The following is a 19243-nucleotide window of genomic DNA, read 5'->3' on the forward strand; positions in this document are numbered from 1 at the left end:
GCACCCCTTTGTGTGCAGCTCTGGCCAGTTCCAGGGCCCCTCTCCATCCTCTTCTCCCCACCCCCGAGAAAAAAGTTAGCTCCAAGAGACTCCGATGAGTTCAGACAGAACAAATGAGGAGGGAGATGCAAGCACAAGAGGGGGGGAAAAAAGAGATAAGGGATAAGGTAGCCTGGGTGGGGTTGGGGAGGAGGGAAAGACAAGGCCACATGGCTTATTGTAGCCACACTAAAAATCAAACTGTTTGAATGACAGCCTTCTGTTGTTTGGGCCATCCTCTGGAGTGGAGTTGCTGGGTGCCTCCCCCCCCTCGCCCCACCCCCCAATTCTTGGGCATCTGGCTGAGGAGGCTATGGAACATGGGGAGGAGGGTAGGCGGTTATACAGTGGATGCAGCGGGGGGTGTTGGCTTTCGTGCAGCTCCAACAGACGCTTCATCATGTCAGTTTGCTTCCTCATTAGCCTCAGCATTGCATCCTCCCTCCACTCTTCACGCTCACTTAATTCTTTCCTGGCCTCTCCCACTGAATGCCTCCATGCATTAAGCTGTGCCCTATCAGTGCGGTAGGACTGCATGAGCTCAGAAAACATGTCATCGCGAGTGTGGTTTTTTTCGCCTTCTAATCTGTGATAACCTCGGGGATGGAGATGATAGGGGGAGCATAGAAACGTTCTACGCTCTTCAATTCTGGGGGGACTGCGTGGTCACCTGTGCTGCTGAGTTCACCACGCTGACCAAACAGGAAATGAAATTCAAAAGTTCCCAGGGCTTTTCCTGTGTACCTGGCTAGTGCATCGGAGTTCAAAGTGCTGCCCAGAGCAGTCACAATGGAGCACTCTGGGATAGCTCCTGGAGGCCAATACAATCGATTTGCTTCCGCACTACCCCAAATTCAACCCAGCAAGGTCGGTTTTAGTGTTACTCCCCTCATCGAGGAGGAGTACAGAAGATGATTTTAAGAGCCCTTTAGGTCGACAGAACGGGGTTGGTTGTGTGGACACAGTCATTTTTAAATTGACCTAACGCGGCTAAATTCCACCTAACCCTGTAGTGTAGACCAGGTCTTAGTGCCATCTGTAGATTTTATTATCTCACTGCTCAGTCCCCCTTTCCCAGCCATTAATATATTAAACAACAAATGGACCTAATGTGGACACTTGAGGCACCCTGCTATTCAATTTTTATCATGGCAGAAGGTTGACCATTTATTCCCACACTTTTGGTTTCCTGCTTTTGGCCAGTTTTTGATCCATGAGAAATACATGGTGATTAGTTTCTTTTGAGGAACCTTGTCATGCCTTTAGAAAGTTGAAAAAAATTAACCAGTTCTTCTTTGAGTGCTTGCTCATTTCAGTTCCATTCTAGGTGTGTGCCCGCCCACGTACACAGTTGTCAGATTTTTGCCTTCGTGGTATCTGTAGGGTCGGCACTCATGTATTAGTATATTAGGCGCCGCCAGCCCTATGCCCTCTTGGTTCTTTCTTAATGCCGTTGATGATTAGTTGGAGCACCTTTCTTTGCATAGTAAGGGCTAGCAGTTTTTCATCTTTACTGACTTCGAGCCTTAGGGCCTTGTAAATAGTTTTTTTATAGCAGTTAGTGTTAAGTGTAGTTGTAGTTAGAAGTTAGAGTCTTAGCAAGGACTTTGCCCCTGGCGGGGCATGCCCCAGTCTCCCGTGTTTAAGCCTCATGCGGACTGTAACAGGCCTATGCTTGTAAGCGATCAACATAGTAGCTGCCTCAAGTGCTTGGGGGAATCACACCTGAGAGATAAGTGCCATATTTGTAAAAACTTTCAGCCCTGCACGCAGAAAGAGCGGGATATTCGTTTATGGTCTCTCCTCAGAGTCTGCCCTTCATCCGGCTTCCGTGCCATCCTGCCAGGACTCTGAGTACCTCAGCGTTGATGTGCAGTGCACCCCTGGCACCAGTCTCTGCCCAGTATGGTTCCCTGTCGCCAGTGCCCCAAAAGAAGGTGAGAAAGCACTGCTCCCTGGAACCAGGCAAGAAGGGCAATGGGTCATCGGGCAAGGGACCCACTTCGGGCCTCCTGGCCACTCCAGAGCCACGAGTTCATGACTCTCCAATTGGGGCCCTCCCAGAAGCGGCATGGGACCTAAACCCCTGACGCCACTGACGCCTTCAGAAGCTCAGCCGGCTCTAAGAGAGCAAGGGCCTCTGCCCGTGCCTACGATGCAGCACATGCCACAGGAATTGCCCTCGTGGGAAGCCTCTGCCAAGCCAGCCACTAAAACCCTTCAGGGGGCAGTGGAGTGCCGCCGATTCCCCTGAGACAAAGCAGCAGTCTCCAGCTCTGTGCTGCAGATCACCAGAGTTGCAGGCCAGAGCCTCTGGGCTTGCTTTTGGTCACCACCAATGCAATTGCGGTCCCCGCCATCTCGACACAGATCATCTAGAGGGAGACGCTGGTCTCCATACTACTCGGACCATTTGCCCTCTCGCTGGTTGTCCTCTAGTGCAGGTCCTGGTCGCCTACCCTGTGGGAGTACTCTCCGGCACGTCTCCGGTCCCCTCAGCACCAGTCCCTTCGCTCCGGGCACAGGTCTCCGACTGTGCCGGTCAGCAGACAGACTCAGGTATCGACGGCCCCATCATGGTCACCGGAAGGGGATTCCTTTGGCATGGATTCCTTTAGCCCCTCGCTTAGACTCCAAGGGTGTGAATGGGCACCCGAGGCTGCGTCAACATCGACAGCGCCGCCTGGGCAGCACAGCCAGTGGCCTTACTGGAGTGCGTGGGGAGTGCCGGTCATGGTCATGTCCCCTTCACACCACTCATCGGCCGCCTCTTCGGAGCAACAGCTGGCAGCACTGACTGCATCGGGCTTGGTGTATGAGGTATGCTTGGAGGTCGAGGCAGAGGAGACTGCACCCACCCCTGAGCTTCCCTCCCCCATGGGAGAAGATGCTCCAGGGCCTCCCCCGACGGTATAGTCATCATTTTTGTCCCCAGACAAGGTGGTTTCGGGACCCTCGAGGGCCAACCTGCTGGACAATTTTAAAGCAGGGCCTGGTGTTCTTTAACGGGTGGCCGAGAACTTGGGCCTGGAGGTGGGGGAAATGGCTGAGTAGGCAGACATCTTGTTTAATGTCCTGTCAGCCTCTAGCCCGGCCCTTGTCGCACTACCAGTGCATGACTGAGTCCTCAAAATTGCCAAGGCCCTCTGGCAAACTCCTTCATCCATCCCTCCCAGCTCAAGGGGCTGAAAATAAATACTTTGTCACGGCCAAAGGGTTTGAGTACCTTTACACCCACCCATCCCCAGGCTCGCTGGTGGTCTGTGCCCAATTAAAAAGATAACAAGGGCATACCATCTTGACTCCCAAAAATAAAGAGGCCAAAATATTGGACCTGTTTGGGAGGAAAATTTTATTCAACTGCCAGCCTACAGTTCCGGGTGGTGAATCATCAGGTCCTTCTAGGGAGATAAATTGAAATTCTATGGGACTCCCTCCGTAAATTGAAGGAATCCTTCCCGCAAGGTTTGGTCCAGGAATTCAGCACACCTGGTGGAGGAGGGCACCACAGCTGCTCAGTGTTCCCTCCAAATGGTGTGGGACGTGGCTGACTCTGTGGCTAGGGTGGTCATGTTGGCAGTGGTTATGAGGTGCAGCTCCTGGCTTCAGACCTCCAGTCTCTCCCAAGACCACCCATTCAATGGGTTCTGTCTCTCTTTCGGAGCAAATGGATGCAAGGTTGCATGGGGTAAAAGACACTCTGGCCACTCTTCGCTGGTTGGGCATGTATTTGCCACAGTTTGCAAGAAAGCAGTTCTAGCCACCCCCTCCACCAAGGCCTTGGCTGTCTTGTCCAGGATCTGCAAGGAGAAGAGACAGATGTTAGTTTCAGCTACTGCTGCCCCCCTTTCTCCTCCTGCTCACCTGCACAACCCGGCCCTCATTTTGAGGGTGTAATCAGGAGAGACACCCCAGTCCCCTCTCAGGATCCACCCCGTTCTTTCCTCAACCATCTTCTGGAGATAGTGTCTGAAGACTGCACCCTGAATCCACCCTGTTCTTTCCTCAGTCATCTTCTGGAAATAATGTCTCAAGGCTATACCCTGAATTTTTTGGCTGCCTCTCCCTGCCCCTGTCCCTCTTCAGGAACCCTTCTCACGAGCAAATCCTCATTCAAGAGGTTGAGAACCTCCTGCTTATGGGGGCAGTGGAGGAAGTCCCTCGAGACATGACAGGAACAGGATTCTACTTCCGTTACTTCCTAATCCCGAAAGCAAAAGATCGCCTCAGCAGGACCTTCTCGTCTCGCCATGAGTGGTTGTTCCACCCAGAGGAGGTCAGTATGATCTTCCGAAAGTGGGGAATCCCCACAGGTGGACTTGTTCGTGTTGTCTCAGAGCAGGAAATGCCACGTGTTCTGCTCGCTCTGGGGAATGGACAGGGGTTCCCTGCCACATGCTTTCCTGCTCCCATGGTCGGGGTGGCCTGATGTATGCGTTCCCACCAGTGCCGTTGATCCACAGAGTTCTAGTGAAGATCAAACAGGACAGGGCTAAGGTTATCCTGATGGTCCCTGAGCGGCCTCACCAAGACCGGTTCAGCAGGCTATTGGAAATTTCAGTAGCAGTCCTGCTGTGGGTACCTCTCTGGCCAGACCTGCTGTCCCAGGACTACCTGAACCTGGAGGCGTTGCACTTGTTGGCATGGCTACTGCATGGATGAATGTGGAAGAGCAGGAGAGCTTGGCCTGAGGTCTTGGTGAGTAGCGGAAAGTCCTTCACCAGAGCAACTTACCTGGCCAAGTGGGAAAGTTTCATGTGGCTGGGCTTTGGAACGATGTGTCCAGGCTGAGCAGTTCTCGCTGCAGGTGATCCTGGATTATCTTGTGCATCTCAAACTTCAGGGCTTGTCCCTGCCATCGATCAGGGTCCACCTGGCCACTATTTTGGCTTTCCATCCTCTGTTCCGAGGCAGGTTGGTCTTTGTTCACAACGTGATGGCCCGAGTCTTGAGAGGTCTGGAGTGTCTCTACCATCACATCCAGGATCTTGTTCATCCCAGGGAGTTGAATCTCGTGCTGTTGAGACTCATGGGGCCTCCCGTCGAAACTCTGGCTTCCTGCTTTCTTCTTTTCCTCTCCTGGAAGGTTTCGTTCTGAGTTGCAGTTACGTCTGCCTGCAGGGTGTCTAAGATCAGGGCGCTTACTTCAGAACTACCCTATATGGTCCAAGTGTGGCCACACCCAGCGTTCCTGCTCAACGTGGTTTCCCAGTTTCATACTGACCAGCACATACACTTACGGGTAATCTTCCCGAAGCCCCATAAATCCAAATAGGAATGCAGGTTGCATGCCCTGGATGTCAGGAGGGCGTTGGCTTTCTGTATGGACAGGACAAAGCTGTTTTACAAGTCAACACAGCTGTTAGTTGCGGTGGCAGAAAGGATGAAAGAGAGCCCAGTTTCTGCTCAAAGGATTTTGTCATGGATCACAGCCTGCATCCGATACTGCTATGAGCTGGTGAAAGTGCCTCCACCAGCAACAGTCAAGGTGCACTCAGCTAGAGCGCAAGTGTCGTCAGCAGCCTTCTTGGCTCAGGTGCTGATCTAAGAGATCTGTAGAGCTGCTGCCTGGTCATCTGTCCACATGTTTTTGTCCCATTATGTACGTACTTAGCAGGCTTGGAATGATGCTGGCTTTTCCAGAGCAGTGCTGCAAGATGCAAGACGGTGAACTCTGAGCCCACCTCTGTTGGCACTGCTTGTGAGTCACCAAGAAATGGAATCAACATGAGCAAGCACTCGAAGAAAAATTTACCTACTTTTTCATAATTGTTGCTCTTTGAGATGTGTTGCTTATGTCTAGTCAGTTACCTGCTCTGCTGCCCCTCTGTTGGAGTTCCCCGCCAAAAGGAACTGAGAGGGCGCAGGGCCGGCGGTGCCTGATATACGCTACTGCCGACCATACGGATACCACTAATGCAAAAATTTCCAACAACTGTGCACGTGCGTGCACATACACCTAGAATGGAATGGACACAAGCAATACATCTCAAACAAGAAAAATTGAGACGGTAGGTAACCATTTTTTTTCTCCTTTATCCACTGCTTTATTTGGATGTATAAAGAATTTTAAGATTAGTGAAACATGGTTTTCTATTGTAGAAACCATGCTGGTTAGATCATGTCATATCATGATCTTCTGGATGTTTTGTTAATGTATATTTACTCCTGGGGGAATTCCGCACTCCCGCACTCATGCAGAAAAAAGTCTCCCTGCAGATTCTCTTTATTTTCTGCAGAAAATGGGTTTCTGTGAGATAGCAAAGAGAAGCTGCACTAGTGTTCACTCACCGTCTCCCCAGTAGCCCGGGCTCATCTGTTCAGGCAGCCAAGGGAGAGGTAAATCTGTGTGTGTGCGCACGTGGATGCCCTGGCCACCCAAGGATATTAGTCCCAGCTGGGTGCGGAGGGGAGGGGTAGTAGGATGATGGTGACTTATTGGTGTTTAATTTATCAATTTGTTCCAAAATCTCATTTAATGATACCTCAGTCTGGGACAGTTCCTGAGATCTGTCACCTAAAAGGAATGGCTCAGGTTTGGGAATCTCCCTCACATCCTCAGCCGTGAAGACCGATGCAAAGAATTCCTTTAGTTTCTCTATAAAGGCCTTATCGTCCTTGAGTGCTCCTTTAGCACCTTGACATCCAGTGGCCCCACTAGTTGTTTAGCAGGCTTCCTGCTTCTGATGTACTTAAAAATATATATATATATATATATATATATTTGCTATAACTTTTTGAGTCTTTGGCTAACTGTTCCTCAAATTCTTTTTTGGCCTTCCTAATTGTATTTTTACACTTCATTTGCCAGTGTTTATGCTCCTTTCTATTTTCCTCACTAGGATTTAACTTCCATTTTTTTAAAGGATGCCTTTTTGCCTCTCACTGCTTCTTTTACTTTGTTGTTTAGCCACGGTTGGTTCTCTTACTATGTTTTTTAATTTGGGGGTATACATTTAAGTTGAGCCTCTATTACGTTGTCTTTAAAAAGTTTCCATGCAGCTTGCAGAGATTTCATTTTTGGAACTGTAGTCTTTAATTTCTGTTTAACATCTTCATTTTTGTATAGTTCCCCTTTCTGAAATTAAATGCTATATTAAATGTGATTAAATGCAATAACAATGTAATCACACCATTTTCAATTATTTTGGTAATTTATTTCAAAATACTCATCAGCAAATAATTGAAAATGATTATATTGTGTTATTTTGACAAATAAAATTGCAGAATTTTGCAGTTTTGTCGCAGAATTTTTAATTTTTGGCATAGAATTCCCTGAAATAATTATTTCAACACATTTACCAGGCAAATATGTATGACCTACTAATCTATAAGTCCTCTGGCCACTCCTCAGACATTTATAAAATATAGATACAGCATTTGTGGTCATCCAGTTCTCTGGTACAATATCTTTTTGCACATTTTTGGTGGTAGCTCAACCATTTTATTCTTGAGCTTCTTTAGAACTCTTGGAGGTATACTATCTGTGACTCATTGTCTTTTGAGTCATTAGTATGTTCTAGCACTTCTTCTGACACCTCAATCTCTGACAGTACCTCATCTTTATTATCGGAAAAGAGTAAATCTATGGTAGGTATTTCCCCAACATCCTCTTTGGTGAATTTAGCTCCTCAGCAACGTCATTATCTTCCTTAATTGTGCCCTATGTTCCCTGCTGATCTAGCAGACTCTCAAATTCTTTTCCAGGTTTCCCACTTCTGATGAAGTTCAAGAATTTCTTCGTTTTTGTATCTTTGAATGTTGAAGGTTATATAATTAATTTTAGTCCCCCTGATTTTCCACTTACATACTGATTGCTGTATTTATACTTCTGTTACTATGGTTAGATTTCTAAATTTTGAAGGATTTCTCTTTGGCTTGAATAGTTTCTCTAAATTTTTATCTTTTAGCCATATTGAATTACTACCTACTTTCCTGGTTCCCTTTTTATTCATTGGTACACATGCCCTCTGAGACTTTACAACTAAGGATTTTACTTCCTTTTCTTTTGTTTTAGGGTCTGTAGCTGCTGTGTGCTTTTTTGAACTTTTGTGCCAGGTGTCTCATTTTTATTCTCTTGATTTTAGCATGTGACTGAGTAGATTTGATGTATATTTGTCTTTTCTTTGAAATAAATGGTTTATATCTAAATTTTTCATGTTCCTTGTCATTTTCTTCTGTCATGTGCCTGATGTTTACCTGGCCTAGGACCTTCAGTATTACTCTGTAGTGATTCAGGTAGATAGGTTTTTTACTCCCCAACAGAGTGATTTATATTCCAGACATTTTTCATAATTATTAGAGTGTAAAGTTTTGCCTGAGAACCTATTCTTGATTGGCTGGAAAATTAAACTTTCTGGCTGAGTTGAACTGCTGTACTAAAATGCTGAGGCACAGAGGGACAGAAAGCAGGACTGAGTGGGGAAATCAAGAGGAGGAAAGAAGAGAAATTAAGGGAGAATGAAAGAGAAAATGGAAATGAGGGAAACTCAGAAGAATAAAATCTGTACCTCAAGAGATTATTCCTTTTGTCTGTCAGAAGAGCTTTCCCAAGAATAGCCACTGAGATAAGGGGAAGTGTGGGAGCAATAGCAAACGTCCAAATGACTGAGCCCAAGGTAGGAAAACAGACGGTTGAATTTCAGACACGGAAAAGTGTAGAATTTATTCAGCATTTACTTCCTAAATGTAACATTTCTCTCACCTATTCCCAGTGATAAGTTTACTAGACGATAAAAATCACACTTTTGTATATATATTTTTTTAATCTTCTACTGTGACAAATAACACCTGGGATTACTATAATGGAATGGGAAAAATATAGTTTTCTTTTTTTAGTTTATTTTGTGTATTTGATAGTGCTCTTGAGTATATTTAGTTTCACCTGTTTGCATGGGTCTTTCACAAAGCAACAAAGTAGGGAAATTTTTTTTTTTTAAAATAGAATGTGATTGTGAAACCACAGAGATTGGTAGGGACAGGTATAATACCTGAAATTCTTGACTAAATTAACTAGTTTTTAAGTTGGTGTACCTTTTTTCACACATTCATAGATGACTGTCTTTTCAGACCGTTCCTTTCCCCCAGTTCTGAACCATTTGCAGTATGCATTGACTATTGGATCTATACATTTGTTTTTTCTCTTAGAAGCAATAGGAAATTGATTTATTTTGTATCTTTACAATTCAGTAGAACCCCGTTTATATGTCTCTTCGTTATCTGGCTCTCCGTTATTAACCAAACAACCAGTGCACACAGGTCCAGAAGCAGGCAGTCTCTCCTGTGGCCCCTAGGTGGTGCTGCAGCCTTGCACTTACCCATTCTCCACGTTCTCCGAATTTTTGATGATCTGATCTAGCTTCTGTCCCAGTTAGATTGGATAAACGGGGTTCTGCTATATGTGAATTGCATGGAGAGACTGGCTATCATGACACAATTTCCCACACGTGTCACATTTGTCAAAAGTAATCCACGTTATTTGTCAGATTTAGTCTGGTTGTTTCTCTGGATTATAATGAGGTTGTTATGCATTTGTGGCTAACGCATGTTTAGTAGTATCTTTTAGCTGCTCCATTCAAGGATCAGAGCCCCATTATGGTAGGCACTGTACAGAAGCATAATAAAAAGACAGTCCTTTCATCAAAGAGCTCTGCTCCAGATATGATCTAATTTTATGACAGCCATACAGGCCCACACAAACACACCCAGTTATTTACAAAGCTAGGGGGTTCTTACAAAACCTTATTTAAATAAAAATATTTCAGTTTTTTTTAAAGTTAAATCTTCTACAGTACCATGAACCCGAACGTTATTATGGAGAACATTTACTACGAAGTGAAATGAACTAGCAGCAGGTAATACAGAAAAGTTAATACTATGAATATAATTAAAGTATTATTGTCATCTATTGCTCTTTGGGGCAGGGACTGTCTGAGGTTTTTACAGTGCCTAAAATGTTAGTGCATTAATTCCTGACCGGGGCATTTAGATTCTAGCACAATACAATTAATAGCAACAACAGTATTAGAGTAATGTCGGCAGGACCCACCAGAGATCGTGGCCCTGTTTATGTTTTAGTGACCGCAGAAACCCGTGGTAAGAGATAGTCATAGCTATAAAGATTTTAGTCTATATAGAAAAAACATACAAAGGGTTGGAGAAAGGGAGAACAATACTTTCTATTTTACACATGACAAACTGAGTCACAGAGATTAAGTGACTTGCCTGCGGTCACAGGAAATCTGTGGCAGAGCTGGCAATTGTATCCAGGCTCATGCCTTAACCACAAGTTCATCCTTCATTGTTTTAACCATTTATACCTCTTATTTTTTTTCCATTACAGCTTGGATAACTTTATGAAAAGCAGCAAATAGTGTCATAAATAGTGAAAAATAAATTTAGTTTTTCAAATTTTACTTTACTAATCTTAAGTGTTAGTAACTGAGGAAGGGGCATTATTTTCTTTAAATTTATATATATACGAGTTTCTTTTAATTTAGTGATTGTGAATTAAGTACTCATGGAGATTATTATATCTATATACAGTAGCAGGTCAATGGTGTGTTCAAGCCAGCAGTACACTAATCATTGATAAGCACAACTGGTACTTCTCATGCTGACTCAGACCTTTTTCAAAGAAGAGAAGACTTAATTGAAGCAGAGCAACCAGAATCACATTGACAAGTTTTTTTAGGAGATGGAACTAGTTGCAGTCTGTTACACAAGCTGGGTTTCTTTGTGGAAGACTGCATTTTTAGAGGTGGTCTACATGGGGAAATAGGCTAGAATAGGTATTACGCAGTAGCTATTTCACACTAGCTTACCAGGTGGACACTCTTATTCTGCAATAAAAGACCCTTTGTGCTGTTTAGCTTTAATCCACTTTGGAAGTACAGCTGTAATACAGAGAAGTGGTTTAAGTGGATCATACATAAGAAATGGGTTGTTAAACTACAAAGGCAGTTTTAGTGTGGAATAAGTGTCCACGTGCTGAGTTAGTGTGGATTATTATGCTTTTAAATTCATACTCTAGCATATTTTGCAGTAGCTTTCCTGTGTAGACAAGCCCTTAGAAGGTCCAAGTTCCACCCTTGCTCATTATGGGGCTTGGCAGGGCTTGGCTGATAGCAGTATGGGTAAAGGGTTATTCTTTTTATTATTATTGATGGAGCACTTTATTCAGAGAAGGAATCAACCTCTGCTCATATATAACACTGTAGATCACTTGGAATGGGGCATTAGGTGAGACAATCAGTGGAACTTATTTATGGGTAAACTCTGACATGACGAAATTTATCCATATTTGTTAGAGAAGCAAGGAGTCTAGACAACCAGATATTCTTTGATAACCTATTAAAGTACTAACTGGCTCATATTTACTATTTTTAAAAATCACATAACATCATTAGTTACTTTTCCAAGAAAAATGAGTAGTGTTCATCCTGAGTGAAAATCTAAATGATTTGGTGGATAACTTGCTGTATGATACTTGCAAAATGCTTTTATTTTTTCAGTGAGGTAATTCAAATAGAATGTTTTTATGAAACTTTATGTGCAAGCACAAACACATGCATTCATTTCTGGGCTGAGATCAAGGATGCAAGAAATTTCAGCCCCAAAATTAACTTTACTAGTTTGGATTGAAATTAGGGATTTGAAATGGAAGTATTATTTCCACCTAAATGATTGTCACTATCATACTATGAGGTTGTAAACTATTAATGATTAGTAAAATTAGTTACTGTAAATCTTCCTGAAGTTTTCAAATATAACACTGCAGCTCAGATCTTTCTTCCTGGTTTTGTGTCACAATAAAACCATGTTGTATTCTAGTTGCATTTGTAGCATGTACAAATGCAGAAATAACTTAGTGTATAAGATATGACACAGATATGAGAAGAACCAGTTTGCTAAATCTTGCAGGAGAAAAACCCCAAAATATATAACTTGGCCTGACAAACGATATCATGTTGCTCTTTCTCTACACGCACTCTTCGTAGCTTTGACTTTTGACTCATTACTAACAATAAAGTTGAAAAAACTTCCATTACAATGAAAGGATTAGAAATACTAATTCTACATGTAACAACATCTTAACTGCTAATAAATATTGTTCTGTCCTATCGTGAAATTGCCAGTTTATGTCTTAGTATCTACATTTCAGTAAAAAACTGATTCATCAATATAAAAATTGCTTTGGATAGCTGTCGTGCCTCTTCTCCCTCCCTACTTCCTAAACCCCTGATGTGACAACAAATGTTTATGGTAGCTTTAAAGAAACATTGTCATAGTTGGTATCTCCAATATATAACCCATCTTTAAAACAAACCACTTTTTAAAGTGATATAATTCTTGCCACAATGAAGGCTGGTTACAATATTGTTAAAATGTCGACATTGCTGGGTAACCTATCAACCATATATCCAGTGTACAGGATTTTTTCTCTGCTTGCTTTGTATTTCAAAGAAATAAGAGTTTGAGCGATGGAGAAATGCAGCTGTCTGAGTAAGCAGAACGCAGTATTCTTTGATATTTTAATATTCTAGTCATAATGAAAGACACACGTGCACATCTGCAAGTAAAAATACAGTTGGTGAATCTAATTGTAGGCCAAGCATCTTCGACAGTGTATATCTTAATTTAGTCTTTAATTCTGAGCAGGTCTCTGAAGATTGTCTTATTACAGATTTATGAATCACTTTTGTTAAAATTGGTTTGGTTTTCTGCAGAGCAACAAGACTTTAGAATCAGCATCTGTTTTCTGTATGTATTGCTTAATAAAACTTCTTAAATTTGCAGAGCATGGAGAGTATGATCCACAAACTGTAAGACCAGGAAGTAGATACAGTCATGTGCAAGAAGTACAGGAGCGACTTAACTTCCTACGGTTAGTTTCGAGTAACTTAAGTCATTTTCTCTAGAAGGCAAACAAATTCATAACTTAAACTTCTGAAATGGAAAGAAACAATTATGTTGAACTTTTTTGTTTCTTTTATACAGTTGTCCAGCTTAGTGTATGGCATTAACATTTAATTCCAGCAGATCAAGATAGCAAAATAAAGTAAAATGCTGGAATTCCTGGATTTGAAAGAGGACATAGTATTAGAATACCCAAGAGAGTATTAGGGGTTGTATACATAAAGACATAATCCCTCCCCCACAGAATTTACAATATAGGGCCTTGATTGTGCATTAAAATGTGTGCCGGCACACCGCAGTGCATGTGCCAAGTCCCATTGATTTAAAGAAGCTCTTTGTGTGTGGTGGGCTGCACCTCTGTGCGTATCAGCTTAGGATCGTGGCTTAATATTGGACATGGCACTATAACTGAAGGTAACAAACGGTGCAGCAATAAACTCTTGGGTTACTTAGCCATTAACATATGCACATGCCTAGAATAAACCTTTTAAAATGATTGACTTACTGTGAGCAACATGGAAAAGGTGAGTTTGGATTTTATAACGACCATGTTATAGTTCTTGAATAAAGTAAGAAAACAAAGGATTTAGGAAGAGAATATTAAAAATTATTTGCCACAGAATGATACTGCTTGAAACTTGTCAAGTTCTTAGTTTGGACATAACAGTATTCTTTCACAGTTTATCTCCCTCAGTATATTTGTTATCCTTGTGACTGTATCATTCTTCCATTTGTCTGATCCTAAATTTTTTTAAACTCATTCTTTAATGCAGATTCATATTATAACTTTGAATTTCACTCAGAACTGATTATAGATTAAACTAAATAGTACTTCTTCGAGTAATGGTTTCTATTATATTCCACTGAGGGTGGGTTTACACATGCGTGCCATGTGTCCAGAGCCAGAGCATTTGGAAGTACTAGTGTCCATTGGTCCACGCGTGAGCCCTTGCTTCACCTCATTATTTCGTCCAAGATTGTAAAGGGCTGGGCAGACCAACTGCGTCCCCAGTTCCTTCTCATCGCTGCATGGTCCAAATCCAAGCTGTAGTTGCTAGTGTCCTCTCGTCTGACACTTTATATATAATTCTGAATTTTTTTTAGTTAGTTTGCGTCTTCTGTTTTTACTGTTTTTTTTGTTTTGTTTTGTTTTTTACCTAGTTTAGTTTTAGTAGGACTGGGAATTCACACATCACACAGAAGCACAGATTTTGAAGCCTGAAATCTTCGGCATAATCCAGTACCTGTGTGTGGATGCTGGTAGAACCAGTAAACAGATTATCCCGAAGCTTTCAGGCTTCAAGATCTGTGCTTCTTGCCCGCGTTCATTCTTGGTCAGCAACTAGTCCCAATGCTACCTCTACTGTTTGGGAGAAGCCCACATTTCATTCAGGAGCAGTATCTGCTGGTCCTTCCCAAGCCATACCTGAGAAGGCCGGGCTCTCCGCCTCAAGAAGCACCTCACGGAAGTCGCCGGAGGCCTCAGTCAGACCTGGGTTAGGGTTATGGACCCTGTGCTGAGGCCTAGTCGGGAGGCAAGGAAGCATGTGTATAAGCATGGCAGTAAGTCTTCCTCCAAAAGAAAGGATGATACATCTCCCACTAGTTCCAGCCATGGAGAGGCCGCATGTTCCATGGCATACAAGCATGAGAAGAAACTGCGCACACTGGCAGATCCGCTGGTACTGAGCATGCACTCAATTTTGGCTACAGAACCGGTACCATTAATTCTGGAGTGATGGGAGAAAGCACCAAAGCCACATGAGCAGTTTGCCCTAAGGGAACAGAGATCTCCATGCTTTCCTCTGCAAACCGCACCTAGGGAGGTCCAATCTCCTATATAGGACTTGCTAAAGTCTGGTTGTGCTTTGACTCATTCTCATGTGGTTTACAGACTTCTGCCGTCTCCAACGGTACCGCCATTGGAACCAGGATCTGATTTCTCATCGTTGGAGGATTCTGCTGGAGTAGAAGTGTCAGTACGACTACCTGAAAGGATCACCAGTGGCGTGGCAGTATCCCTTCTCCACCAACAGGGAAGTCACTGGTTGCCCTCCCCATGGGGCCCTCTTCAGCATATGCTGGATTCATCTTGCTGGCCCTATTCGGGATTCTGGCCCCAGTACCCACCCTGAGAACGCGCATGTTTGGTGGGGCAGGCTTTGCCCATCCCTGCTTATGACACCCTTGACCAGGCACTTCAAACTGGTTATGGAGGACAAACCGCTCAGTCCTGTACCACTGGAGCAAGAGTGTTTCCCATTGTTCTCTCCAGATGCTGCAGCAACTTCAGGCTCCCCCTTGCTGCCAGATGACTTTCAGCAATTCCAAGAATTCTTGCGAATCATGGAAGACAAGCATCATATTCCGCTGGAGGAATTACAAGACAAGCAGCATTAGCTCCTGGACATCCTTCATTTCTCACTACTGAGCAGGGTTGCTCTACTGATCAACGATGCCATTCTCTAACCAGCCCAAAAAGTTGGGCAAACCCCGACCACTTGCACTCCCACCCCCAAAGGGGCAGACAGGAGATACTATGCACCAGTGAAGGGTTCGGAGTTTCTTTTTTTATATATACCCCCACCCAATTCCCTCATGGCACAAGCATCAGTGGAATGGTCCAGGCTGCAACACCCATGATCTACCCCAACAGATGAGGGTAAAAGCTTAGACCTTCTGGGAAGCAAGGTCTTCTTTTCAGCAAGCCTCCAATTTTCAAACTGCCAGGCCTTGTTGATCAAATATGATTTCCTTAACAAAGGTAAATTGGAGGACTTTACTGAAAAGCTTCCTCGGCAAGATGGAGCTTGTTTCCCAGTCTGTTCTGGAGTAGGACAAGCTGGTGGCTAGAACAGCACTACAGTCAGCCTTGGATGCTGCAGATATCTCATCACACTTGATGGCCCTGGAAATAGTCATGCAGAGAGAAGCATGGCTGCACTCATTTGGTTTCCCCAGAGAGGTGCACAGTACCACTGAGGACCTCCCTTTTGACGAGTCACACCTGTTTAATTAGACCGATGATTCACTCCACTCCCTAAGGGATGCCAGAGCCACACTTTGATCACTGGGTATCTATCCAGTGGAAATTCTACTGCCCGCCACCTACACAGTGATTCAGGACCCCCCATTTCTTCCACCAGAGGCCATATGAACCTCCTCGTAAGTACCGGAAGACTTTACAATCCTGCTCTCCAGGCCTGCCTTCGCAGTCTTCATCCTGTCATGTTCAGACTGTTCAGAAACAATATTTTTGAGTGCCACTGAAGAGCTGTCAACCACCATGCCTACTGCCATGCAACCAACTCACCCCCTTCGTGGGTCATCTACCACTCTTACTACTAGTCTGGAGCTCAGTAACAGCAGACAAGCTGGTCCTGGATGTCATCCACTATGGCTATACAGTTGAGTTCACCACCCTACCTCATCCACATCCCACACCCTGATCGCTTTCCAAGGACCACTCTCATGACAGGATCCTGGTACTAGAAGTAGACTCCTTACTGCAAAGGGGAGTGATAGAGCACGTTCCTCCGAACTATCAGCGCATGGGGTTCTATTAGACTTGGAGCTTGTCTTAACTACCGGGGTAAGTTGACCTTAATTACTCTACTCCAACTACGCGAATAACATAGATGGAGTTGACGTAGCTTATGTCGACTTACCCCAGTGTCTTCACTGCACTGCATCAATGGGAGGTGCTCTCCAGTCAACTTCCCTTACTCTTCTCGGAGAGGTGGAGTACCGGGGTCGACCAGAGAGTGTTCTGCCATCAATTTAGCAGGTCTTCAGTAGACCCGCTAAATCGACCCCTGCTGCATTGATTGCAGCAGTGTCAATCTCCCTACAGTGAAGACCAGCCCTTACTTTTGGGTACATAAGAAGGGGAGGTGGAGGCCTACCCTGGATCTCTGTAACTTCAATCGCTTTATCTGCAAGGCCAAGTTTCGCCTTAGTAGTCATCATACCGTCTCTAGGAAGAGGCAGGTGGTTTATGACTCTCGCTATGTAGGCCTCCAGTTTTCACACAGACATCCATCCAGCCCACAGAAGATTCCTGAGGTTCATGGTGGGCCTTTAGCATTTTCAGTACAGGGTCCTTCCTTTTGGACTTGCCCCTGCTCCCTGGGTCTTCACCAAAGTTCTCTGTCATAGCAGCCCTCTCTGATGCTCAGGAGTCCTTATTTTCCCCTATCTTGACGATTGGCTGCTAGCAGCATGATACACAGACGAAGCTCAAATCTCAGCTTCCATATTGCTCAGACTCCTTTCTTCCCTGGCAGTCAGCATCAACATGGAAAAATCAACTGTAATTCCCACACAGTCCTTAGACTTCATAAGGGCCTCCATCAACTTGGTCACAGCCTGATCTTACCTGCCAACGGACAGATTCCATACTCTGCAGGCACTCGTCCAGTTAGTCAACAGTCCATCTGTCCCATTCAGAACTTGCTTATCCCTTCTTGGCCTCATGGTAGTCTGCATGTACATCGCTTCCTTTGCAGTCTACAGATGTGGCCTCAGAGAGTCTACTTACCTACGCGACATGCTATGGACCTTATGCTGACAGTCCCCCGCACAGTGCTCTCTTCCTTCCAGTGGTGGATAGATGCACAGCAGGTCTGTACAGGGATCCCCTTTCTCCCATCCTCCATGGACAGACCAATTATCAGGCACATCCCTTACAGGATTGGGAGCACACACTGAAGAACACATGACACAAGGGACGTGGAGCCCTTGGGATACCAGGATGCTCATCAACATTCTTGAACTCTGGGCAGTACAACAAGTATGTCAAGCATTTCTACCTTCCATTCGCTACCATCATGTTCTTATCAGCACCGCCATTGTTTATTACATCAACAAACAAGGGGGCACGAAGTTGATTGCTCTGTGCAGGGAAGTGGTCAACTATGGGATTGGTGCATTGCCCACAAGATCCTGTTGTCGGCAGCCTGTCTTCCAGGGACTCAGAATGTGATTGCAGACTTAGCTGAAGATTCATTGCTGATCACAAGTGGGAGCTTCACAACTCCATAGTAAATGACATCTTCAGCCAATGGGGGACCCTTTTGCCTCCCACGTCAATAACAAATACAGCGCATACTGCTCAAAGGGGAGGTGGTGTCATCCACTCTTAAGGTGATGTTCTCATCCTCTACTGGTCAGACCAGATCAGCTACACCTTCCCCAGGTCAAATGGAAACACTTCACCTCCTGTGCCCAGCAGAATGGGCTTTCCCTGGAGGAAGTGGACATTCCCCTTTTGGACTACCTGCTGTCCTTGAAGATGACAGGACTCTTTTTCTCTCAAGGTCCATTTAGCAGCTTTCAGTGCCTTTCACCCTCCCGTGGAAGGATATTTCATATTTACACATCTGTTGACCCTCAGGTTTTGAAAAGGTCTGCTGAGGACTTTACCACCCATACAACCTATCGCCTCCCAGTTGGACCTCAACCTTGTTCTGGCTGCATTAATGAAACTGCTCTTTGAGGCATTAGCTTCATGCTCTGTCCCTCCTTTCCATGAAAATGACCTTCCTAATGGCTATTAGTTTGGCCAGAAGGGTAGGTGAACTTGGAGCTATGATGGCAGACACCCCCCACCAGCACCACCACGTTCCATAAGGGCAAAATCTCCCTGTCCCTGCACCTCAAGTTTCTACCAAAGGTCGTATCCTGGTTTCATGTCAATCAACCCATATGCTGACCTGCTTTCTTTACAAAGCCTCACACCTCAGTGGAAGAGCAGCATTGTCACTCCCTCAGTGTCCGCAGGGCCATGAGCTTCTACCTGCAGAAGACGAGACCAATCAGGAAGTCCTCTAGACTCCCTATAGCTATAGCTGAGAGGATTAAGGGACCAGCAATCTCCACACAAAGGATTTTGGGGTGCATTACGTTCTGTCAGTTGTAGTAACTGCCTGCACCCCTTGGGGTGAGAGCCCATTCTAGAAGAGCCAAGGCATTGACTATGGCCATCCTGCACAATGTGGTACTTCCAGACGTATGTAGGGCAGCCATATGTTGTTTGGTACATACTTTCACTGCACATTACAGCTTGGTGCAGGATTTTGCAATGGATGTTTCATTCAGTGTGGCTGTCCTTAGTTCAACCATTCCATCCTTGTCCTTGCACCCTTCTCCAAATTAAGTACTGCTTGTTAATCACCCTCAGTGGAATATAATAGGGACCATCACTTGAAGAGGCCGTTACTTACCTGTAACTGGAGGTTCTTTGAGATGTGTGGTCCCTATCTATATTCCACTTCTCGCTCTCCTT

At 44.5% G+C, this 19243-nt stretch overlaps 1 protein-coding gene across 4 annotated transcripts in view; it reads left to right on the top strand.

The window, feature by feature from the left end:
- Nucleotides 1–19243, top strand: part of USP9X (ubiquitin specific peptidase 9 X-linked) — a 209910-nt gene that overhangs the window by 91540 nt on the left and 99127 nt on the right. For all 4 annotated transcript variants that reach the window (XM_077817431.1, XM_077817422.1, XM_077817413.1 and 1 more), the window contains one exon: nucleotides 12838–12925. In XM_077817431.1, coding sequence (XP_077673557.1) covers nucleotides 12838–12925 — 88 coding nt within the window. The remainder of the gene's footprint in view (nucleotides 1–12837; nucleotides 12926–19243) is intronic.

Source organism: Eretmochelys imbricata, chromosome 1, assembly GCF_965152235.1.
Source record: "Eretmochelys imbricata isolate rEreImb1 chromosome 1, rEreImb1.hap1, whole genome shotgun sequence".
In the NCBI taxonomy this organism is placed as follows: domain Eukaryota; kingdom Metazoa; phylum Chordata; order Testudines; family Cheloniidae; genus Eretmochelys; species Eretmochelys imbricata.